The sequence below is a fragment of the Rutidosis leptorrhynchoides genome, chromosome 10, assembly GCF_046630445.1.
Source record: "Rutidosis leptorrhynchoides isolate AG116_Rl617_1_P2 chromosome 10, CSIRO_AGI_Rlap_v1, whole genome shotgun sequence".
Taxonomy (NCBI): Eukaryota; Viridiplantae; Streptophyta; class Magnoliopsida; order Asterales; family Asteraceae; genus Rutidosis; species Rutidosis leptorrhynchoides.
The window spans coordinates 7628716-7649771 of NC_092342.1; the positions used below are offsets into that span (position 1 = coordinate 7628716).

General features: G+C 32.6%; 1 protein-coding gene across 1 annotated transcript; it reads right to left on the minus strand.

The window, feature by feature from the left end:
- Nucleotides 1-8475: 8475 nt before the first annotated feature.
- Nucleotides 8476-10651, minus strand: LOC139873552 (probable WRKY transcription factor 70). The gene is made up of 3 exons (XM_071861474.1): nucleotides 10258-10651; nucleotides 9877-9981; nucleotides 8476-8984 (listed from the first exon to the last, which is right to left on the minus strand). Exons 1-3 carry the CDS (start codon nucleotides 10611-10613, stop codon nucleotides 8489-8491), a joined length of 957 nt encoding a protein of 318 aa, XP_071717575.1. The 5' UTR covers nucleotides 10614-10651; the 3' UTR covers nucleotides 8476-8488.
- Nucleotides 10652-21056: the final 10405 nt, after the last annotated feature.

Here is a 21056-nt window from a genome sequence, read left to right on the forward strand (position 1 = left end):
ATCACCAAGAATCCTCATTACTATCACGGCTGCTACTGTTATTTCTGTTCGAGAACAAATCCAAAAACCTCCAACCTGCAGCCTCTTATCGCTACAACTGCTACGTTGGTCCCTTTTCCTTTCAAACCCAAATGTAAACCAAACACCATAGTCATGATATTATTTCTCAAGTCTTTTGCTACTACTCATTTTTTTTTTAAATCCTTCGAACCTGCCATTCTTTGTGTATCCGTCCTAAAACTAACATCCCTTTTATTCGCTTCAAATCATAGGGTTAGCTGCTATATTTTTTTTTTATTTCGAAAAAAACACTTTCTGCTGCTATATGGTCGACTATTTTATTGTTTATGTGGCTCCACATGCTACTTCTGCTTTTTCCTTTGGACCGAAAGTCACCCAAAACCGAACCCCACAAAAAGATATAATATCCAGCTTTTTTTTTTTAAATTCATAAAGCATATATTAAATCTAAGACAACATGGACTTAGTTTATTCAACAAAGTGGGCCGAGATAAGTGTTGTGGACCTTGAAATAACGACTAGGGTGAAGAAATGATGAAACAATCAGACAAAATAAGAAGACATCGTGATATTAAGTATGATGATACTACACTATGCATGATGATGATAATTAAAAATATAAATAATGATGGTGTTTGATTGCAATCAAGTAAAGTATCTGGTTCCTGTTTCCCTTACGTTAACAAACCGAACCCAATTAAGTTTTACAACTTGGGCCGTTGAATTAATTGGACTCATAAGGAAATTTGGGCCGAAATGATACAAAAGAGGGTTAAGTGCATATGGGTTACTGAATAGAATAGAAAATAGGCGATGGAGCCATGGTCTTGGGTGTTGTTGGGGGAAAACAAGAGGTCGTGGGTTCGAGCCCGGGTTGCGACATTAATTTTTAGCTATTTCCTAAAGGTAGTATACTTGTTATTATTATTATTATTATTATTATTATTATTATTATTATTATTATTATTATTATTATTATTATTATTATTATTATTATTATTATTATTATTATTTTTATTATTATTATTATTACCATTAATAACATAAGTATTAGTATTATTATTATCATTATTAGTAAAAACATTATTATTATAGATATTATAGTTATTATTATTATTATTACTATTATTATTATCATTCTTATTATTATTAAAAGTATAAAAATTATCATTTGCATTAAAATCTATTTTTTTTAAAAGATTACCTTTATTATTAGAACTATCATTGTTATTATCATTAATAGAATTATTAATATATAAAATGAATATAGGAAACATATAGGTTATTAATATAAAAATGATATAACTAATAAATTTATATATATATATATATATATATAAATTTGTTCGATTACAATTATGTGTGTTAATATATATATATATATATATATATATATATATATATATATATATATATATATATATATATATATATATATATATATATATATATATATATATATATATATAAATGATATAGGTTTGTGAATCCGAGGCCAATCCTGCATTGTTCAGTTCCGACGTATGCATATTTTTACTACAAAATATCATATCGTGAGTTTCATTACTCTCTTTTTATATATATATTTGGGCTGAGAATACATGCGCTGTTTTATAAATGTTTTACGAAATAGGCACAAGTACTAAAACTAATTCTATGTGGGTTTAAACCAGAAATATACCCTTAGCTTGGTAACATTAAACTACTTGTCTATGTACGGTAGGCGCGAATCCTAAAGATAGATCTATTGGGCCTGACAAACCCCATTATGACTATGGGATGCTTTAGTACTTCGAGGTTATTTTAAACACACCTGATCTGGTGTACTTCAGAGGGTAAAACATGAATGTTAAGGCTTGTTACCGGGTGCCTACAGCTTATAGAATACTTTTATACACTTGCGAGTGTACATATATTTATAAACGGAAATCTTGTGGTCTATCAAAATGATGAATTTTATTGTTTTATGATAAACTTATGAACTCACCAACCTTTTGGTTGACACTTGAAAGCATGATTATTCTCAGGTATGAAAGAAATCTTCCGCTGTGCATTTGCTCATACTACATGGAGTCGTTCATGGCATATAGAAGTCAGAACCTCGCAATGGGACCAACTGTTGAAGACTTCGTCCAGATGGATTAGGACGGGTCACTACAGCAACAGCCTCTGACGCCCCACACTGTTGCGACAGGAGGGGGCTTTCCCAGCAGCCTACTTTGCCAAGAGGTGGCAGGAGCGCAACGACCTAGCCCAAACCTACTTAAACAACCTAATTTGACAAACTCACACCATCCATTTCAAATGGGATTTGTCATGTGGACACACGAGCAATCCAACCCGTAGGATTTCCTTTTCCTCTTCCCATTCTAACTTCCGTAGGTTTTCCGCCGCTAGCTATGCCCTACTTGGTCCCCCGGCATGGTGGAGGTCCCGTAGCGCGTCATAAGCACCTGGCTAAGGGGCAGTTGAGCACTCAAGCGAACCGCCCTACCTTACTACAACATAAGGATAGAAGGGAGAAGGTTGTAAAGGTGGCCTCGTTATCCACACCTCCGGTCGGATAATTGGAGGACCGACCGACCCGGGTTTTCCCCTTTTGGTTTTTTCATCAACACTCTTCGTGTAGGGTAATAGCGGTACGACAAGATCATTCTGGCACAGCAACATCTGGTTTATTCATTCATCTTCTGTACCGTCGCTTGAATGAAGACACCCGATCGGCCCGACTTTCCCAAATGCCCACCACTGGCCCTTCCCCTTTCCGGGTTTGGATTTATCGCGAGTAGGAAGTGATTGAAATGAAAAATTTGTAACTGATATGAAATCGAAAGACAGTAAATTGGACGAGGAGCTCATGTACCACAGAGTGGGCAAATGCTCCCCTCTTTCAATAGACTTTTATGTTCTTGTTTCTTAGTCTCTTTACCTGCGAGCATGAATTCCTGAACCCAAAACTAGCTCGATAGCTAGGTGCTTTCTGGAACTCGGCTAGGTGCTTGCCGACGAGGGGAATCGTGACATCTTTGGAATTGAATCAATAGTAGCAGAAGGAGGCAAGTAACTGATTAAGGAAAGGCATGAGTTTCCATTTTTCGAGTAAGTTATGGAAAAAAGTGATTATTAGCTTTCACCCTTTCTCCGCTTCAAAAGGAGCTGATTTAAAGAACTTAATACTTTTTAGACGGCTCTAAAGAAAGAGTCCGCGAAAGCCCGCCTACTAAGAGAGACACTGTTTTTGCAAAGTGATACAAAAACGGTGGGGAAGGCGATCGTAAGAAAAAGGGAAACTCGCATATTTTAGTAAATAAATATATGACGTATTAAAAAGTTTAAAATTTAATAATAACATTAATATACATACTTTCACTACATCTAAACTTCTAATTTTTAACATTTTTAATGAGTTTTTCACACTTAAAATGTAAATATAAGTTAGAAATGTAGAAAAACATGACGTCAAAAATTTTGAAGTGTAAAAAAATATAGTGTCAAAAGTTTTAAATGTTATTAACTTTTTAACACTTTCAAGTGTTACTCGATTTTCTTTTTTGACGCTTTATAAGTGTTTAAAACTTTGTGAGTAGGTGTGAAAAACATGTCAAGTTATTTACGCTTTAAAATGTCAAAAATAATAAAAGCGTCAAAAATGAGACTTTTTTATGTGGTGTTTTATTTATTTAAAAAACTATTTAATAATAATATAATTAAGAATACTATATTTAATTTGTTTCTATCTTTGCTTTTATAGTAAGTATTTCTATTTGAAAATCTTGTGATATCTCAATTTTAACTCTAATTTAATTTAATTTAAATTTAAATTTAAATTTCAATAAAGATTTAAAGGGAAGTTTCAAGTCTTTTACTCAGCATTATGGATCACGTCTTCGGAGACTAATATCTGTGAATCGGTTAATATGACATAGATCGGAGAAATGTAACTGTGTGTCTTAACGTGAGTTAGTTATTTATTCATACTTTTTTTTTTTTTGAAAGACAAATAAATTTTATTAAAAATTAAAGAACACGATACAAACTAGCAAGGAGCTAGACGAGACACGAACAGAACACGAAACTAAAGGAGCACACTGACTCGAGACTCGAAACCGCACAAAGACGCACAAACACAAACAGAAATCGAAACTAAAGGAGCACAATGACTCGAGACTCGAAACCGCACACTAAATTCACATCCTCACAACTATGTTTCCGAATCCGACGATGTGCAGGAGGAGCATCATGAACAACAAAAAACATCCTCATCCGAGTCTTTCATCACATTTTCGATGAAATATCTTTCATGCCATCGAAAATTATCCCGACGTCGGCTACGTTTCATGTTTCTCCTTCCCCAAACATGTTGAATGAAGTGACTTTTAATCAAAGGATGAATTTTCTTCTTTTTAACATGAAAACGAGCAACGACGGTATATGTTGAAGTAGGGTCGCCCACATCCCGTTCATCTGCATCCAGGCCCAGCCCATTTGAGGAGAGCTTGTCCATATCAGAAATAGGACAATCTGACCCAATTGAAAGCTCTGGCGCAATGGATTGGTCTGGCCCAATATAGTTTTGATTTTGTAAACACATTGGGACTTTCATAGAAGCCGAATCACGCGTGCAAAAAGAATCCTCGATACCTACGCTGTCATTATTGGAAAACGAACCAGCGCCCCTCGACCATTGAGCTGGATTCACCATCGGACTGCCGTCTTCAATGGAGTCCGGAGTGGATACCGGTGTCGGAGAATCACCGACCGGAGCCCCAATTTCATTATTTTCGGACTGCAAAATTACACCATCTTCAACCTCAGCGTCACTCTTTGATGGTGTACAGGTAAACGGATCAACAACAGGATCTTCTTTATTATCTTCATCACAAGATCCATTAATCTCTCTCACATTTGACGATTCAAAGACCTCACTTGTCGATTTATTAACCCCACATCTGAATTAACATTGGCCGGTTCTGACTGAACACTTTCGTCAGCAACATCGACACTGATCTTATTTACTTCAACCAGTGACCAAGATAAACGATCTTTATTAAAACAAAAAACAAGCTTGTGATTGCTTACCGACTCAGGTAGATCAAATTCGATCCATTTACCCCCGACTTTTATCTCGATACGATTAGGTAACGAAATCCGAGACTCCTTGGAATTGTGGTTAAAACCTTCAAGTGATTCTACATAGCTTTTTCCTTCCCATCTTGAAGGGTTTGCTGATCTACTGTTCCAGGGAGCAGGTGGAAAATCTTCGAATCCATCAACATTCAAATTGAAATCTCGATCCTTACTCGATGAACGTTTATTGATGTTTCTCTCCAAAGCCTTGTAAGCACGAATCCACCTCCCGTTAACTTGTATGGTGTTTAAAGTTTTTGCAAAAGAGTCGAAATCAGAAACGCCTTCAAAACGGACATACCCGAAATGTTGACCACTCGAAAGTCTTTTTCGTGAAAAAAACACGTCTTTGAGAGTCCCGTAATTCTCGAAGACTCTCCGGCAATCATCACGAGACCATGAGTCCGGAAAGTTGAAGATCAGAAACGATGTTACATGATTATCATTCGACTTTGAACACGTAGGGCCGATTGACTTCGACATTGGAGTTACATCATCGACAGCCAGACGACTGGCCGGAGGAGAAGGTGTTGGATGGATGGCTGGTGAAGATGGAGGTTGAGAGTTCAGCATAAGGTAAAGTAAAAAAAAAAAACGCGCTATTGATTTTTTATTTTTAACTTGATATATCAAGTTTATTTGTTTAATATAATTGTTTGATTTTGGATGTTTATTGATGTATTGTTTGTAATACGTGATCAATGTAAGAAGTGATGAGAAGAATCTAGGGTGGAACTGTGACATTAGTGAAGAATGTAAGATGTCAATATGCTTAACATATAAGTATATTAATAATAATAATTAATAATAAAATAGATATGTAAGAGATATATGCACATCAAACTCCGATTCAATGGATTTGTGTGCCTTACGGTTGTGGATTTTTGTTGATTTTTGTTAGGGTTATCTATTTTATTCAGACTTTATGTACAAGATATTCTATTCACGTCTCTTAACGTGCGTTATTTATTTTATTCAGACTTCATTGTTTACCATTTTTTTAATGTTTAGCTTATTTTAATACACTTTTTCAAATTATTCACCCATTTAAAAGACATTTATTTATATTTTTACTATCATATCATAGATAAATTTATATTTATATTTATATTTATATTTATTTATATATTATCTAAAAGACAAAACACTATTTCACTATTCATCAACAGTAACTAAGGGTATTCTCGCCATTTCACTTTTTTCTCTCCTAATATATAAGACAAACACTATTTTACTATTCATCAATAGTAATATTTCCGCCATTTCACCTTTTTTTGTGTCTCCAACGATAAAAGAAGCAACTTTCGTAAAAGAACCAACCCTTCAATATTATCAAAAGATGTCGAAAAAAAATTCTTTTTTATAAAAAAATCAACTACATTTTTTTTCCCTCAACGATAAAAAAGACAACTTTCATAAAAGGAACAACCCTTCAATGTTAGATGTCGAAAAAAATTCTTTTTTACAAAAAAAGATCATGACTTTTTTTTTAACTCGCATTCAAAACGGATCCCCCGGCGCGAAGCGAGGGCTCCACAACTAGTTATAAACTATATGACCGAACTTTTAGACACGATGTAATCTTTTGAATCATATACATGCAATACAAAGATATTTTTGAATTATTATATCTACATCAATTAATTTTTTTCTTTACGTGTCATATTCCTTAATTTCTCCCGCTTTTTAAGAATTCTAATCCTCAAACAAAATTCAATACTTGAGCATAAATCCAAATACTAGAGAAGAAAAATAAACAGCTCAAGGACTATTGGACATTCATTGAAACTAGTCTAGTTTCTTTAACTTTTTATTAGTATAAGACTAACATTTGATTTCATTCTTAAAGACCAAACGGATGATATATATGTGGGTTGGTAGATATGAATTGACTTGAAAAAGGCTACAAGTTTTGACAAAAGAAAAAAACTTGGATATAACTGATTAAGTTAATAAAAAGCAAGTTTTCAACAATAACCTCTTACTTGACACAATATAGTAATCGCTGTGAACCCTAATTAATACAACGTTAATTACTTGACGGGTAGTTTATAATGTTTAAAATAATAAATGTCTCAAATATCCTATCCTTCAAAATCGATAATCGACCGGTTAAGGAAACTCTCCGGGAGATTAGTAACGGTACATTGAAAAAAGCGGGTCTCAAAAATGGTTAGGTGATTGATCCGTCTTTTTTGTTATTTCGGATCTTTGTTTTTAGGCTGTAGGTTTCGTCAGGGTTCAATTCTTTTTTGTTATCTTTTGCTTGGTTAACGGTTGAATTCCGTTGGGTAAGGCTTGGTTATAGATAATTTGTCTGTTTCGCCGCTTTTAGGTATGTGCCTTGGTTGAAGACGTTTTCTTTTGAAAAACATTATTGTTTCTATATGAGTATTGATTATTCGCCAACATCAAAAAATTACTTGACGGGTCCTTCTTTCTAAGAGATCAAGACACTGGTAATTTTTTTTTTGGGACTTTCTCTATGATGATGATCTTGAAGCAGGGGCGCTTCTAAAAAGGCTACTCATGGTTTTCCTAAAGTTTATGTGTTTTTTATTTTTTAAGATGTTTTTCTTAATATATGCAGACCACGTCTGTAGAGAGGATGTGACCTAAACGTTTGTATGATAAATAGTGATGATTGTTTATTTTGCTGTCTACAAAATAACTAAATCATTTTACTAAGAAGCATATCTCTAAGTACGCGAGTTTGCAATTTCTGCAGCACTAAGAAACATATCTCTAAGTATGCAAGTTTGTAAACAGAATAAGATATTATTTTATCTTATGTCTTCATAAAAACAAACAGTTTACAGATGCGCAGACATAAGACATACTACATCTGTCAAATTACAAGTGTCTACTTACTTTTTATACACCGTTTTAGAAAATATCACTAACTTCATTTTTCACGAATAAAAAATCTTCTACTTTCAAAATAACCTATTCGGATTGGTCAAAAATGAACATTTGAAATGAGACATCCTAAAATAGTAATGTACACACTTGTGATAAAACGAAGTGAGTAATAAGACCTATAGTCTGAAACTGGGGAAGAAAGTAAAAAGACGTCTATCACGGCGAAAAAGCTCGGTGTTATTTGATAAGGTGGATTTGCTTGTGTTTCGGTCCCGGTTAAATCAGTTTGTGGTGTTAGTGGCTTTTAGTCTAATTGTTTTCGGTTAGTTAGGATTTTCTTTTTTCGGTTCACCACTCTCCCAATATGACAAGTATAAGAAATCCATCATAAGCTCACTTTTAACTAAATAGAACATATAGATATAAATATATAATTCATAATATAAGTTTACATATAAGATCAGCAATCGTTGAGAGATCATTCGTTCCAAAATACAGGGTTCATCTCATAATTAATTGGGCAACTAGCACCAGAGACTAGTGTCATGTCGCCTTGATCCAGCCCTGAATATACCATATGGGCATGATCAAACTTTGATGGCAACATAGATACCGATTCTAATGGAATTTGTGTAGATAGATCATCCCAAGATTGATAAGCATTCACAGAATTCAAAGTAGCACCTTCTTCAAGATGTTCATAATTCAGCTGGGTGGGGATGTAATTAGGTTCAACTCGTTTCTTGACATTCTTGTGATCTATGACCCCGTTTATTTCAAAGTTCCATATTGTCGATGTATGATCGATCGGATCCTGTGAATCCAATATGATTGGAGGAGATCTATGATAGTTGTTGCAAGTATGATGTCCAAAGTAAGTTATACTATAATTGGGTGGATTATCATGGCTCGTTTGAACTTGTTTGCTGGCTTGGCATCCTTGGTCATATTTAAAAGTACATCTATAATAGCTCCTGCATATATCCCAACAAATTAAATGAGCAAAATCACCAAAATATTAAGTGTTGTTTCCATATGATCACTTTAGAAGAAGAGTGTATTATTTTATGTCTCGTACAAACATACTAGATTAAATGACGGATTAAGTGACAAATAAATAACAAATTTATTTACTGAATTAAACATAAGTATTAAAGACTGTTTACCCCATTATTTATTGATTAGTCAGCATGACTTGAAGCGGGTTCAAAGGATCACTACGTATGTATTACTCAAAGTAGATTCATAAAAAAGAGTGGATAGCTAGGAACACTAATGTACACAAAGGATTCGTAATAAAGATTTTGTAGGTATATTTTTCCGTGTATAAAAAGAATTAAAAGAATTCTAATTCGGACTCTAAATTGGTAGAAATGATAAAGGAGTACTTCCCACGATCCCGTTCCAGAGTATATTTCTATTCACCGATTAAGTAAATAACTATCAAGAACGAAGTAATCCTTTAACTTTGTTTAAATTCTCCCTTTTCTTAGAAAGAAGAATAGGAACGAAAAAAGAATCGAGATGTAGAGAAATAGATTAGTATGTGGAAACTAAACAGGTCATAACTCTTGTTTGAATTAGGAGTCTTGTATAAAGTACTGTATCTTTTGGTAATGTCATCGTTATGTTATGTGACTGAAAAAGTATGTTACATAACCAAAATTAGGAGTGTTACATAAAATGTATCTCAAAATGCAAAATAGTGGCAAGTGAAGCTGTAGCTATATGTCTTCAATAAACTTAAGTAAGAGACCTAGCTTCATTAACTTCAAGAACTATTATCTAAGTATACTTTTAGTTTCTAAGCATATGTATAAATAACGATTCGATCGTTGTATATCTCGATTAGTCGAATACTCAAACCTTTGGTATTTCTTATTGTGAATCTCTTTTTGGCCATATTTTCTCCAAGCATGTCCATCATCAACCAACTCAGTAGTCACTTTTGTAGATGTCCATGAATTTTTTCTGCAAGTTATAAACAGATGGATCGAACTACATTAATTAGCAGATTGAATATCATTAAATGCAGATTAAGTTAGATAAGGTCGTCCTAGTCCTAGCTTAATAGATTTGATATATATTTGGGAACATACACATACAAAAAACCTAACAAACTACTTTTTCAGTGTGATTCAATAAAGCTAAACAGATATATTATTAACAAACCATATCATAAAAATCATGTACTAGTAGTCTTAATAAGTCGAGATCTATAAAAATATTATGTAAACTATAAAGTACCTTCTTGTATAACATCCTCTTTTCATTTTAACTGGTGTTATACTCCTTGGACTGATCTCATCAGAAATTTCTGATTTCCGCACGTCTGAATAACACGAAGAATGCAAATCATTCGTTGGAAGACGAGGCGGCTCGTTGATTAAATTACAATTAGAGCCCATAATTGAGAGTGTATTTTCAAACATCCTCATGACTTGAACCACCACATCATCAATCGATATGGATGAGTTCGGATCGATTTCTCCTGATCGAAGCAATTCCCGAAGTTTATTTGTCCATTCTTCGCCTCGAGTGAGCGCTTGAATCATTTTTATCCGATTGCTTGGTAAAATTTCCGGCCAAGTGGGAGACTCCATAATTATAATATTTGATGATACGTGTTAGATCTTGACAATAGTATATAACCACATAAACATATACACCTCACTAGATTTATATATCCTAAGTTTGAAAAATACAATTATAATTCTTAGAATAAAAAAAGACAAGTGATAAGAAGTTTCTCAAAGGTGACGTTTTATTAAAGGGAGTGTATGACGTATTACAAAGCATACAAGTACGTGTATATATAGGATGGTTAAACATGGAGTTGACAAGGAAAAGCCGATAATAACGTTGTGGTTGTTAGAAAATATTTCTGCTATGGTTGGCATGCTACTAAAAGGACAAAAAATTAAACAAAATATGTCATTTTGGGAAAGGTATAACTTAAGTAACACTTAAATCCCGTGTTTCTTTTTCTTCTAAGATGTCTAAAAATACTTTCACCAATCGATAAGCTAACCATGTTTAAGATGTTTGAAAAAACTAACCATATCCACTCCGTACTAAGATGTCTAAAAATACTTTCACCAATCGATAAGCTCCAGATAGTTTACCAAACACTCGGGGCTGGTCCGGTATTTTTTGATGCCGTGGACGAGTCGCGATAACAAATGCCGCTATAGAAAAAAATAAGACAAGATTCCAGCGTTTGTAACTTGGTGAACCTATGCGCTCGGCTCCATACAGATTTCTTTTATTAAATTTAAATTTTACAATGCATGTAGAAAATCTTCGAACTACAACTTCATACATCATCATAAACCATGTCAAAGTTATCAATTATTCTGTAAAAGAAATATTTATAGACTAGATAAAAGTTATACAAATTATATTAGTATTATGGAAATATACAAACCTGATCAATCGGATAAATAAAATTGAATGGTATTACAAATTGGTTGAATGATTGTTGAATATTAAGTGAATTAGAATTGAATTTGTTGCTTGCCTTCTTTAGTTTACACCTTTACACATAGTATTAAATTAATATAAATATAAATATATAAATATGGAAAAAATCGTAAACATGGGCAGCCCCCTAATATCCTAACAAGAGAGTAAATGGAAAAAACTAAAATGCAAAAGTATTTCCAACTTGCGTCACTGATGTTACAATTTCAGTACACAGACAAGTTGGCCCAACAAGCTAGCAGTACACTTTATAATGTCCATACACTGACACACACAAATAATATTAATATATATCATAATGATAGTAATAATATATATTTTTTTCTTCTTCTAAATGATGCCTCTCACCGTGTGATGCCTCGGGCTGTAGCCCTCGCCCACTTCGACCATAACCTTAGCTGCCTTTGCAAACACTTGTAAAAAAATAATAAGTTCCAACTACAAGTTTCAAAAAGGGAGGTGATACCCACATACCTGTTTTTGATCCATACACACTTTTTACCATAAAATTTACAATTATATCCTTAATTTTATCTAGGGAGTTGGACCTCCATTATTGTAAGTAAGGACATAATAGTAAATTAGGTGTGTTGGGATCAAAAACTAGTGTGTGAGTATCACATCTTTTTCAAAAATAAGTTCCATCTCTAGCCATAAGCTCCAGCTACAAGCTCTAGCTCTAACTAATTTTATCCAACCACACCCAACATCAAGATGCTCTGTGTATACATATTCCTTTTTATCAAGCTTCTCAAACTTTTCGCCATAAATTCCAACACAAAAATAAGATATTCTGCTTTTATAAACTAGAATAACGAGTTCTAGAATGGACCCACAAATATGATATAATTTAACCTGAGAGAACAATGGATCTTCCGGATATCGTCTCCGGTTACCCCTAAGATAGTCAGCGAAAGGTTTATAATCCTCCCACTGATCATCTGTTCGTTGCGAATTGTACTGCTTAGGAAATCGTTGTTGGTTCAGTGCCAACTAAGCGATTCACTTGTTTAAACGTTTAATCACCACGATTTTGGCCAAAAACCTAAGCTCTGAATATCAAATAATAGCTTAACGGATCATGGTCGGAATAAGAACAAAATAAGAATATGACCTAAACAGAAAAACTATCTTAAAATAAGAATATGACCTAAACAGAAAAACTATCTTCTTTTTTTTTCAGGAACAAACTCCTTTAAATTATAGATAGCATATAAGGTAAGCATCTATAAAATAAAAAATAAATAATAAGCCCATTTAATCCGAAACCTAAATATGCATTTCACCTTATAAATAAACTAAATCCACCTGGATCATTATACATAAAAAAGTTTAAATGAACATATCATTTGCTTCCAACTTTTCTTGTTTCAAAATACCTTTTAATATTGAAGGATGTGTATGAATAATCTTTTTATAAATAATACTCCGTATATATTAAAATTAAAAGTAATACTATTTTGATCACTTTAAATAGAGATTGACTCTTTTGTAAATATATAATATACAGAATTTTTATGTGTGACATACACTTAAAATTCTCTACTCTCTAGTATGTATTACCAAGATTTGTTCGTGCAACACATATTTTTGGTAAATATTACTGTCATAAATATATTATGCATTAAAAAGAATTAAAATAAATAAATTTTAGAACGTTTTTACTATTAAAAATTATTTAACCATTTGTTTCTGTCAATGCTTTTTATAACAAGCGTTTCTATTTGAAATTTATTCTGATATCTCTATTTTCATTTTAAAATATAGAGTCAAAGGGTAGATGAAGTGTCTTTTTTTTTTTTTTTTTTTTTTTTTGTAAAGTCATGTATGTGTTATGGTGAGTTAGTTATTTCTATGCATAGACTTTACGTACCATATCGACAGGGCCGGTTCTAACCATTTTAATGCCCTGAGCGAAAATTCACAAGAATTAGCGATGACGGTTCTCAATTTAGTAAACTTGACCGGTTCTTAGTTCGGAAAACTTCGTGCAGGTGTGGGATGATCTCGCTGTGATTCCTCTCGATAGAAAGATGTCTGACCACTCACCCCTTCTACTACGTAATGGATGTGATGATTTCGGTCCTAAACCCATTAGAATTTTCGATTGTTGGTTAGATGAAAAAGGTTTCGAAGATAATTGTTGCAGCTTGGAATAAACAGTTTCATAGTAAAAGGTTGGATATCATCTTTCGGCAAAAGCTAAAAAATGTTAAAGAATGCTTAAAAGAATGGAGTAAAAAGACGTTTGGAAAGATTGATGAAGAAATTAAACAACTTTGCGATGAAAACAATGTTTGGGAACTAGAGGCTGAAAACAGAGAATTAGATGATCAAGAAAGAAATACGTGGATGCCGACTCGGGGAAAATGGCTAGAAAAGGAACGTTGCAAAACCAACATGCTCAAACAAAAAGCTAGGATCAAATGGGCTATAGACGGTGACAAAAATTCAAAATTCTTTCACTCGGACATAAAACGCATAAATAATAAGAATTGAATTCGTGGCCTTCATGTTAATGGTCAATGGCAAGAAAACCCGAATGCCATAAAAGAAGAAGTATTCAAGCACTTCAAAAGTTTTTATGAAGATCATGATAACAGGGGGTTTTTCTTTGAAGGTTTTGAAACTTCCAAGATTACACAAACAGGAGCTGACAACCTTGAGCTCCCATTCTCCGAAGAAGAAGCATGGGATGCTATAAAAGATTGTGGGAGGTCAAAAGTCTCAGGGCCCGACGGTTTCAATTTCTACTTTTTTAGAAAATTTTGGTGGCTCATAAAAGACGATTTGATGAATGCTTTACATTGATTTTGGAACCATTGTGATATATCTCATGGGTGTAATGCCTCATTTATCACCCTTATCCCGAAAGTCAATGATCCTATCTCGCTACGTGACTATAGACCAATAAGCCTCATCGGAAGTTACTACAAAATAGTCTCCAAAATACTTGCGAATTGGTTGCGGAAAATGGTGTCTAATATTATCGGGGTTGAGCAAAGCGCGTGTAACATCCTCAATCGGGCCTAGATGTAAGATTACTAGATTGCCCTTAAGTTTGTATTGCGTTACTATATGCTTTTATTTTTATTTAATATTTATTATTAAATAATGATGTGGTTAGGACCAGTTTGTGACAAGGGTCACAGAACAGGTTTGTTTATTTAATTTGGACTTCGTTTGAGTTACCAAATGATGTGCAAAGGATATCAGATAACTGGTAAATACCCGTGAGTTACACAGTATGGGATTTAATCCCAAATAATAGACTGATGTCTATCCCCTTCTTGCATTTTCCAGAAAATTCCCAAAACACTCCCGTACCTTCCTTTCACCTACAATCAAACTCTAATTTCTAATCCTTGTTTTAGAGCTCGAATCATTTACATCTTTGTATTCCTTGTGATTCACCGATTCTTTCAAGGTAAGAATCACAAGTTTTCATGCTTTAATCTTCAAAAAAATGGGGTTTTTGTGTTAGTTTTTATAAAGTGTGTATTTTGGATCAAAGTGGTTAGATTTGATGTTTTTTGAGTCCAAATCTTGTGGGTTTATGTTTCTTAATGTATAGTGTTTTTGATTTGGTCAGTTTTGAGGTCATAATCAAGCTTTAGAGCAAGAATTGGGCGATTTTGGGTGAAACCCGTCACTTTGTTTTCAGCTTCTGCAGATGAACACGGTCGGCCGAGTGTCTCCTGACACTCGACCGATCGACGAGACCATCGACCGAGTGTGTATGACCCACGGCCGAGTGTGTCTGTGTAAGACCATCGACCGAATCTTCACTCACTCGGCCGAGTGAGTGAAGACAGTCGGCCGACTGTCTCTGACAGTAGACCGAGTGTCTTGGGCAGTAAAATATTTTACCAAGGGTTGATTTTTAGCCGTTATGCTGCCCGTTTTTATTTTGATGATTTTGATGTAAATTTTGTAAGAAAAAATTTTTAGCGGATACTTTTTCTGACAAAAATTTCAGTATTGTGCTATTTTGTGCTATCGGATAGAAACTAACTTGTGTATATGTTTTTCTCAGGAGAAAAGGAGAAAGAGAAGGTTCAGTGATTAGATATCTGAATACCTTCTCGTTTGCTGGTAATTGGTGAGTGGGACTAACTGGAGAATATAGTATATAGAAGCATGTTATATTATGATTGCCATGCTTGTTAGATATACATATTGTTGTGGTTAGTTAGTATTTATGATGACTGCATGCTAGTTGATGCTTGTCTGCTGGAGCCCAGTGCGTCCCTATTGTGTGGTAGCCTCGGTAGGAGAGTTCAACCTGCAGGTTGGGTTCCTCTGTGGTAGCCCAGACAACCGTGGTGTATATATATGTGAATGACGCGTCCGTCGCGTGTGGATTATGTATATACATACAGTGGTGGAGGAACTTCTGATAAGCCCCAGTCCGATCAGCTGGTGGTTAATGGTTTGGCCGAGCCGCCAGAGTCTCTGTAGACGGCACTTGGGTGATGTTTGTGTGTTAGACTATTGTGACATGATTAGTATAACAGTTATGTATGCTATGGCCTGTAGTTAGTCGTACTCACTTAGCTTTGTGCTAATTCCCCTCCATCTCCTCCCTGCAGGTTGTTAGCTTTTGTAGATAGTGCTTTTGGGAGAAGACGGGCATGATGATGTTATGTTTAGCAGGGTTAACTCTGATGTGATCTTTTATAGTTTAAACTGTGTTCTTTTGAAAGCAGATTGTAACTACATCTTCTCCGTATAAACATGTATTTTGTAATGACACGTGACATCGGTTTGTACAAATGTCGATATCGTATTTAATTAATATTATGCTTCCGCCACGTATATATATATAAAGAATTAAAAATATAGCGATGTCACAGCGCGTTTATAAAAGGTAGATCCATTCTTGATAGTATTCTTATTGCTAAAGAGCTTGTGTCTGATGTTTGCAGAAATAAATCAAGATGCTTCGTATTTAAAGCCGACTTTGAGAAAGCATTCGACACTATTAGTTGGAAATTTCTTTTAGATATTATGCGTGCCATGGGTTTTGGCAACAGATGGAGAAGCTGGATCGAAGCTTGTTTTAGATCTGTTTTTATATCGGTCTTGGTGAATGGTCCCCGACGAAGGAATTTAACATACAAAGAGGTATCCGCCAAGGGGATCCGCTCTCGCCATATCTTTTTATCATTGCAAGTGAGGGACTGAACATTCTTGCAAAAATAGCCAAAAGGGACAAGCTTATATACGGTGTGGAACTTGGGACTGACAAAGTTAATATCTCGCACCTCCAATTCGCCGACGATACAATTTTTTTGGTAAGTGGGGCTCGAGAAATCTAAGTAATGTTCATAAAACCCTGATGTGTTTCGAAAAAGTCTCAGGCCTCAAAATAAATATTCATAAAAGTTTCCTGTATGGCATAGGGGTGCCACCTGCTGACGTCATTTCTCTAGCTGCCAATTTTGGGTTTCAGGTGGGTATGCTTCCTTTTTCATACTTAGGTATGCCCATCGGTCACAAAATGCATAAAAAAGACTCGTGAGATTTGGTGATTGAAAAGTTCAAAAAACGATTATCGGATTGGAAAGCACGAACAATGTCGTTCGGGGGTAGATTAACTCTCATTAAATGGGTTCTAAGCAGTTTACCATTCTACTACTTCTCTTTGTTTCGTGCTGTGACAACCCGGAAATTTCCGACCAAATTTAAACTTGATCTTTATATGTTCCGACACGATAAGCAAAGTCTGTAATGTTGAATCTCAAAAATTTTAAACTATGTTCATACATTCATTTAACCTTGACCAAACCTTGACGATTCACGAACCATTATAATTGGATAAGAATATATATTATAACTTGAAAACGTTAATAAAGTAATAGATGTATAATACTTTACATGATCGAATTTGTTTCATTATATGGTTAACATATTTATTGACGGAATTAAAAGATAAGTTGAATTATCAGATACATTGTGATATGATTAAGGTCTCTATTGTGAGGTCCACTGTGATTTAAGAAATCTGTCCTTTTTATCAGTATTCGGAATATTTGGTAAAGTGAATTTACAAAAATGTTATTATCAAGTGTTAGTCAAAAGTTAGTAAAGATTCCCGTTTAATTTTCAAAAGTGTGCTTTACAATGATTGACTCGTGTCCCTTGGAAAATTAATTATTTAGTTTTCATATTATTTAAAACATTATTTGATAAAATAATTTCTAGTGTTAAAACGAGTTTAAATTATACAAAACGGACTTTGAAATATAAATAGTTTTGGAAAAACTAAATATTATATTATTAAATAAATATTTTGATTATATATAATATGTCTAAATTATATTTTTAAATAGAGATATATAGATACAGATATACATATGTATATAGTTATATATTCTACAAAATGATTAAATATAATATTAACTAGATACAAAACGTTTTGATTAATATTATCATATATATAACGAGACTTTGATTAATATATATATATATATATATATATATATATATATATATATATATATATATATATATATATATATATATATATATATATATATATATATAACGAGACTTTGATTTAAAGAAGCTAATGACCATAACATTTTTACGTTCAAGTTACATTTTTAGTGATATAGTTTATTGATAACTTAAGTCTATATTTTGACAAGAGTACGAGTCACGAAACGTAAAGCGCAAGTTTTCTACACATACGAAAGGACGTTTGTTAAACCGAAACCGGCACATAAGTCGAGCATAAACGTACGAGTTATCGGAACTAAAAGTACAAATTAACTATGCACGTGAATATAGTATAATATATAATTAATTATATAAATTAAATAAATAAATATATATTATAATAATTAAAATAAGTGTCGGCAGGATCAAACAAAAACATGTGAGCGGGAATTAGGAGCCATGCGATCGCATGGCATCCCCTCACATTATCCATGCGATCGCATGTAGTGTTGATGGAGGAAAGATGCTATAAAAAGATCGTTTTTGGTTCCAGTTGATCCATTCTCAATCTATCGATCTCTCTCTCTATATTTATATTTTATTATTATTATTATTATTATTATTATTATTATTATTATTATTATTATTATTATTATTATTATTATTATTATTATTATTATTATTAATTCTAATATTACTATTAGTAGTATTAGTATTATTATTAGTAGTATGCGTAAAATACTACGACGAGTTAATGAGCGAGTTATTTCAAAACGGGTTTTACGAGTGGGATAAAGCTAAGGAAATTATGGGTTATATCTATGGAGGTTATGAGTAATGTTCGGGAGATATGCTCATGAGGTCAAACTAGTGTTTATCATTTCCGTTGCGTCTACGTACTTTCCTGCAATATTGAATCACAATATTGATACGTGAGCACTCATAACTTAACTTTTATATATTAATAGTGTATCCCTGACTAGTGCTCGAGTATATATGATTATGCATGCTTGTACGCTTATTATTGTCGTTAGATATTTTTGATGATTTATGAATTTAATACATTTGCGATTGAGATAAGGTATATGATATGCATGTCGTTGGAAAGCTGGCAAAAAATTAATAACTTTTCATTTAGAAAGCGTATGGTTTCGATGAACGGATTAAAAGTTATAGTCAATTGAATTATCTATAATTTTAAAGTATTATTGTTAAAATGATTATCGTTATCGTTATCGTTATCGTTATCGTTATCGTTATCGTTATCGTTATCGTTATCGTCGTTATTATCATTATTATTATTATTATTATCTAATAATCAATAATAATAATAATATTATAATTATTATTATTATGATTATTATTATTATTATTATTATTATTATGATTATTATTATTATTATTATTATTATTATTATTAATATTATTAAAATAATTAATATTTTTATCAAAACTATCATTTTATTATTTTTATCGTCATTATTATTATTATTAAAAGTATCATTAATATTAAAATCATCATTTTTATTAAAATTATTATTTTTAAATAGAAATATCACTGTTATTATAAAATATCATTATCATTTTAGTATTATTATTATTTAAAATTATCATTTTGAATAGAATTATTATTTTTATATAAAATATTATTATTACAGTTAATATTAAAAAGTATTGTTATTATTAAGATTATAATGATTAGAATTATCATCTTATTATAATCATTAGTAAATATAAATATTGTTATTTTTATTAGTAGAATAATAATAATTATTATTACAAAATAATACAACTTTTACTTATTATTGTTATTATCGATATTATTTTATCAAATAAATATGTGATACAAAGATATTTTACTACATGCAATATAATTACATTAATAATACCGATCATTATATTTTTATGATATTAAATGAACTTTATAAATTTTATTACTTAAGATATATATAAAAGTATATTTTTTTAATATATAAATTTTAATAAATAAATAATTTGTATTATCTACTTTAATAAAATCTGATAAATATATTTAAATATATAAAACGACTATGTTTTAAACATGTATAGATTTTTAAGTTATTTTGGGTCAAGATGATTTCTGTGACTTTTGCATATCGATCTCGAGCATTAGGATTGTGATACACTATGACTTGACTTAAATTGTTATACAGATATTGACCATCACATAAATATATATATACTTAATATAGGTTCGTGAATCTGAGGCCAACCATGCACTTGTTCAATGTCATCATATGCATAATTACTACGAAATACAGTATTGTGAGTTCATTTGATTCCCTTTTACTCTTTACATTTTTGGGACTGAGAATACATGCGCTGTTTTTATAAATGTTTTATTAAATGCTTTTGAGATATATTTTTGAACTGAGAATACATGCACTGCTTTCATAAATGTTTGACGAAATAGACACAAGTATTCAAAACTACATTCTATGATAGAATTATTTGGATTCAGAGGTTCGATTTCTATAAAGATTGTATTATCGACCATCGGTGAGAAATTATTGCATTGCACGATGCATTAGCTACCGAAATGGTTTGATTTATTAGCTACTATCGGTGAGAAATTCTTGCATTGCACGATGCATTAGCTACCGTTTTAGCTACTATCGGTGAGAAATTTTTGCATTGCACGATGCATTACCTACCGAAATGGTTCGATTTATTAGCTACTATCGGTGAGAAATTTTTGCATTGCACGATGCATTAGCTACCATTTTAGCTACCCTCGGTGAGAAAATTTTGCATTGCACGATGCATTAGCTACCGTTGGTGAGATTCTGGTGTTCTTCAAAACATAGCCGTAAATCAAGATGAATGGATGGATAGAAATGATACAGGAAAGAATAGAAACCCTGATAAGGATGGTGCACAAATTACAAGCTAGACTTGTTTACCAGCAGCATCAACAGTACCGCCAGCATCACCGACAGTATTACCAACACCAGCAACACCTGTAATACTACAAGCTCCATCAATTACATAACCACCAATGATATCGACAACACAATTACCAATAGTTATATCGAAATAACGAGTTATGAAGTATTAACTCATTTCCACTGAAGGATTTATATGTATATCCTATATAT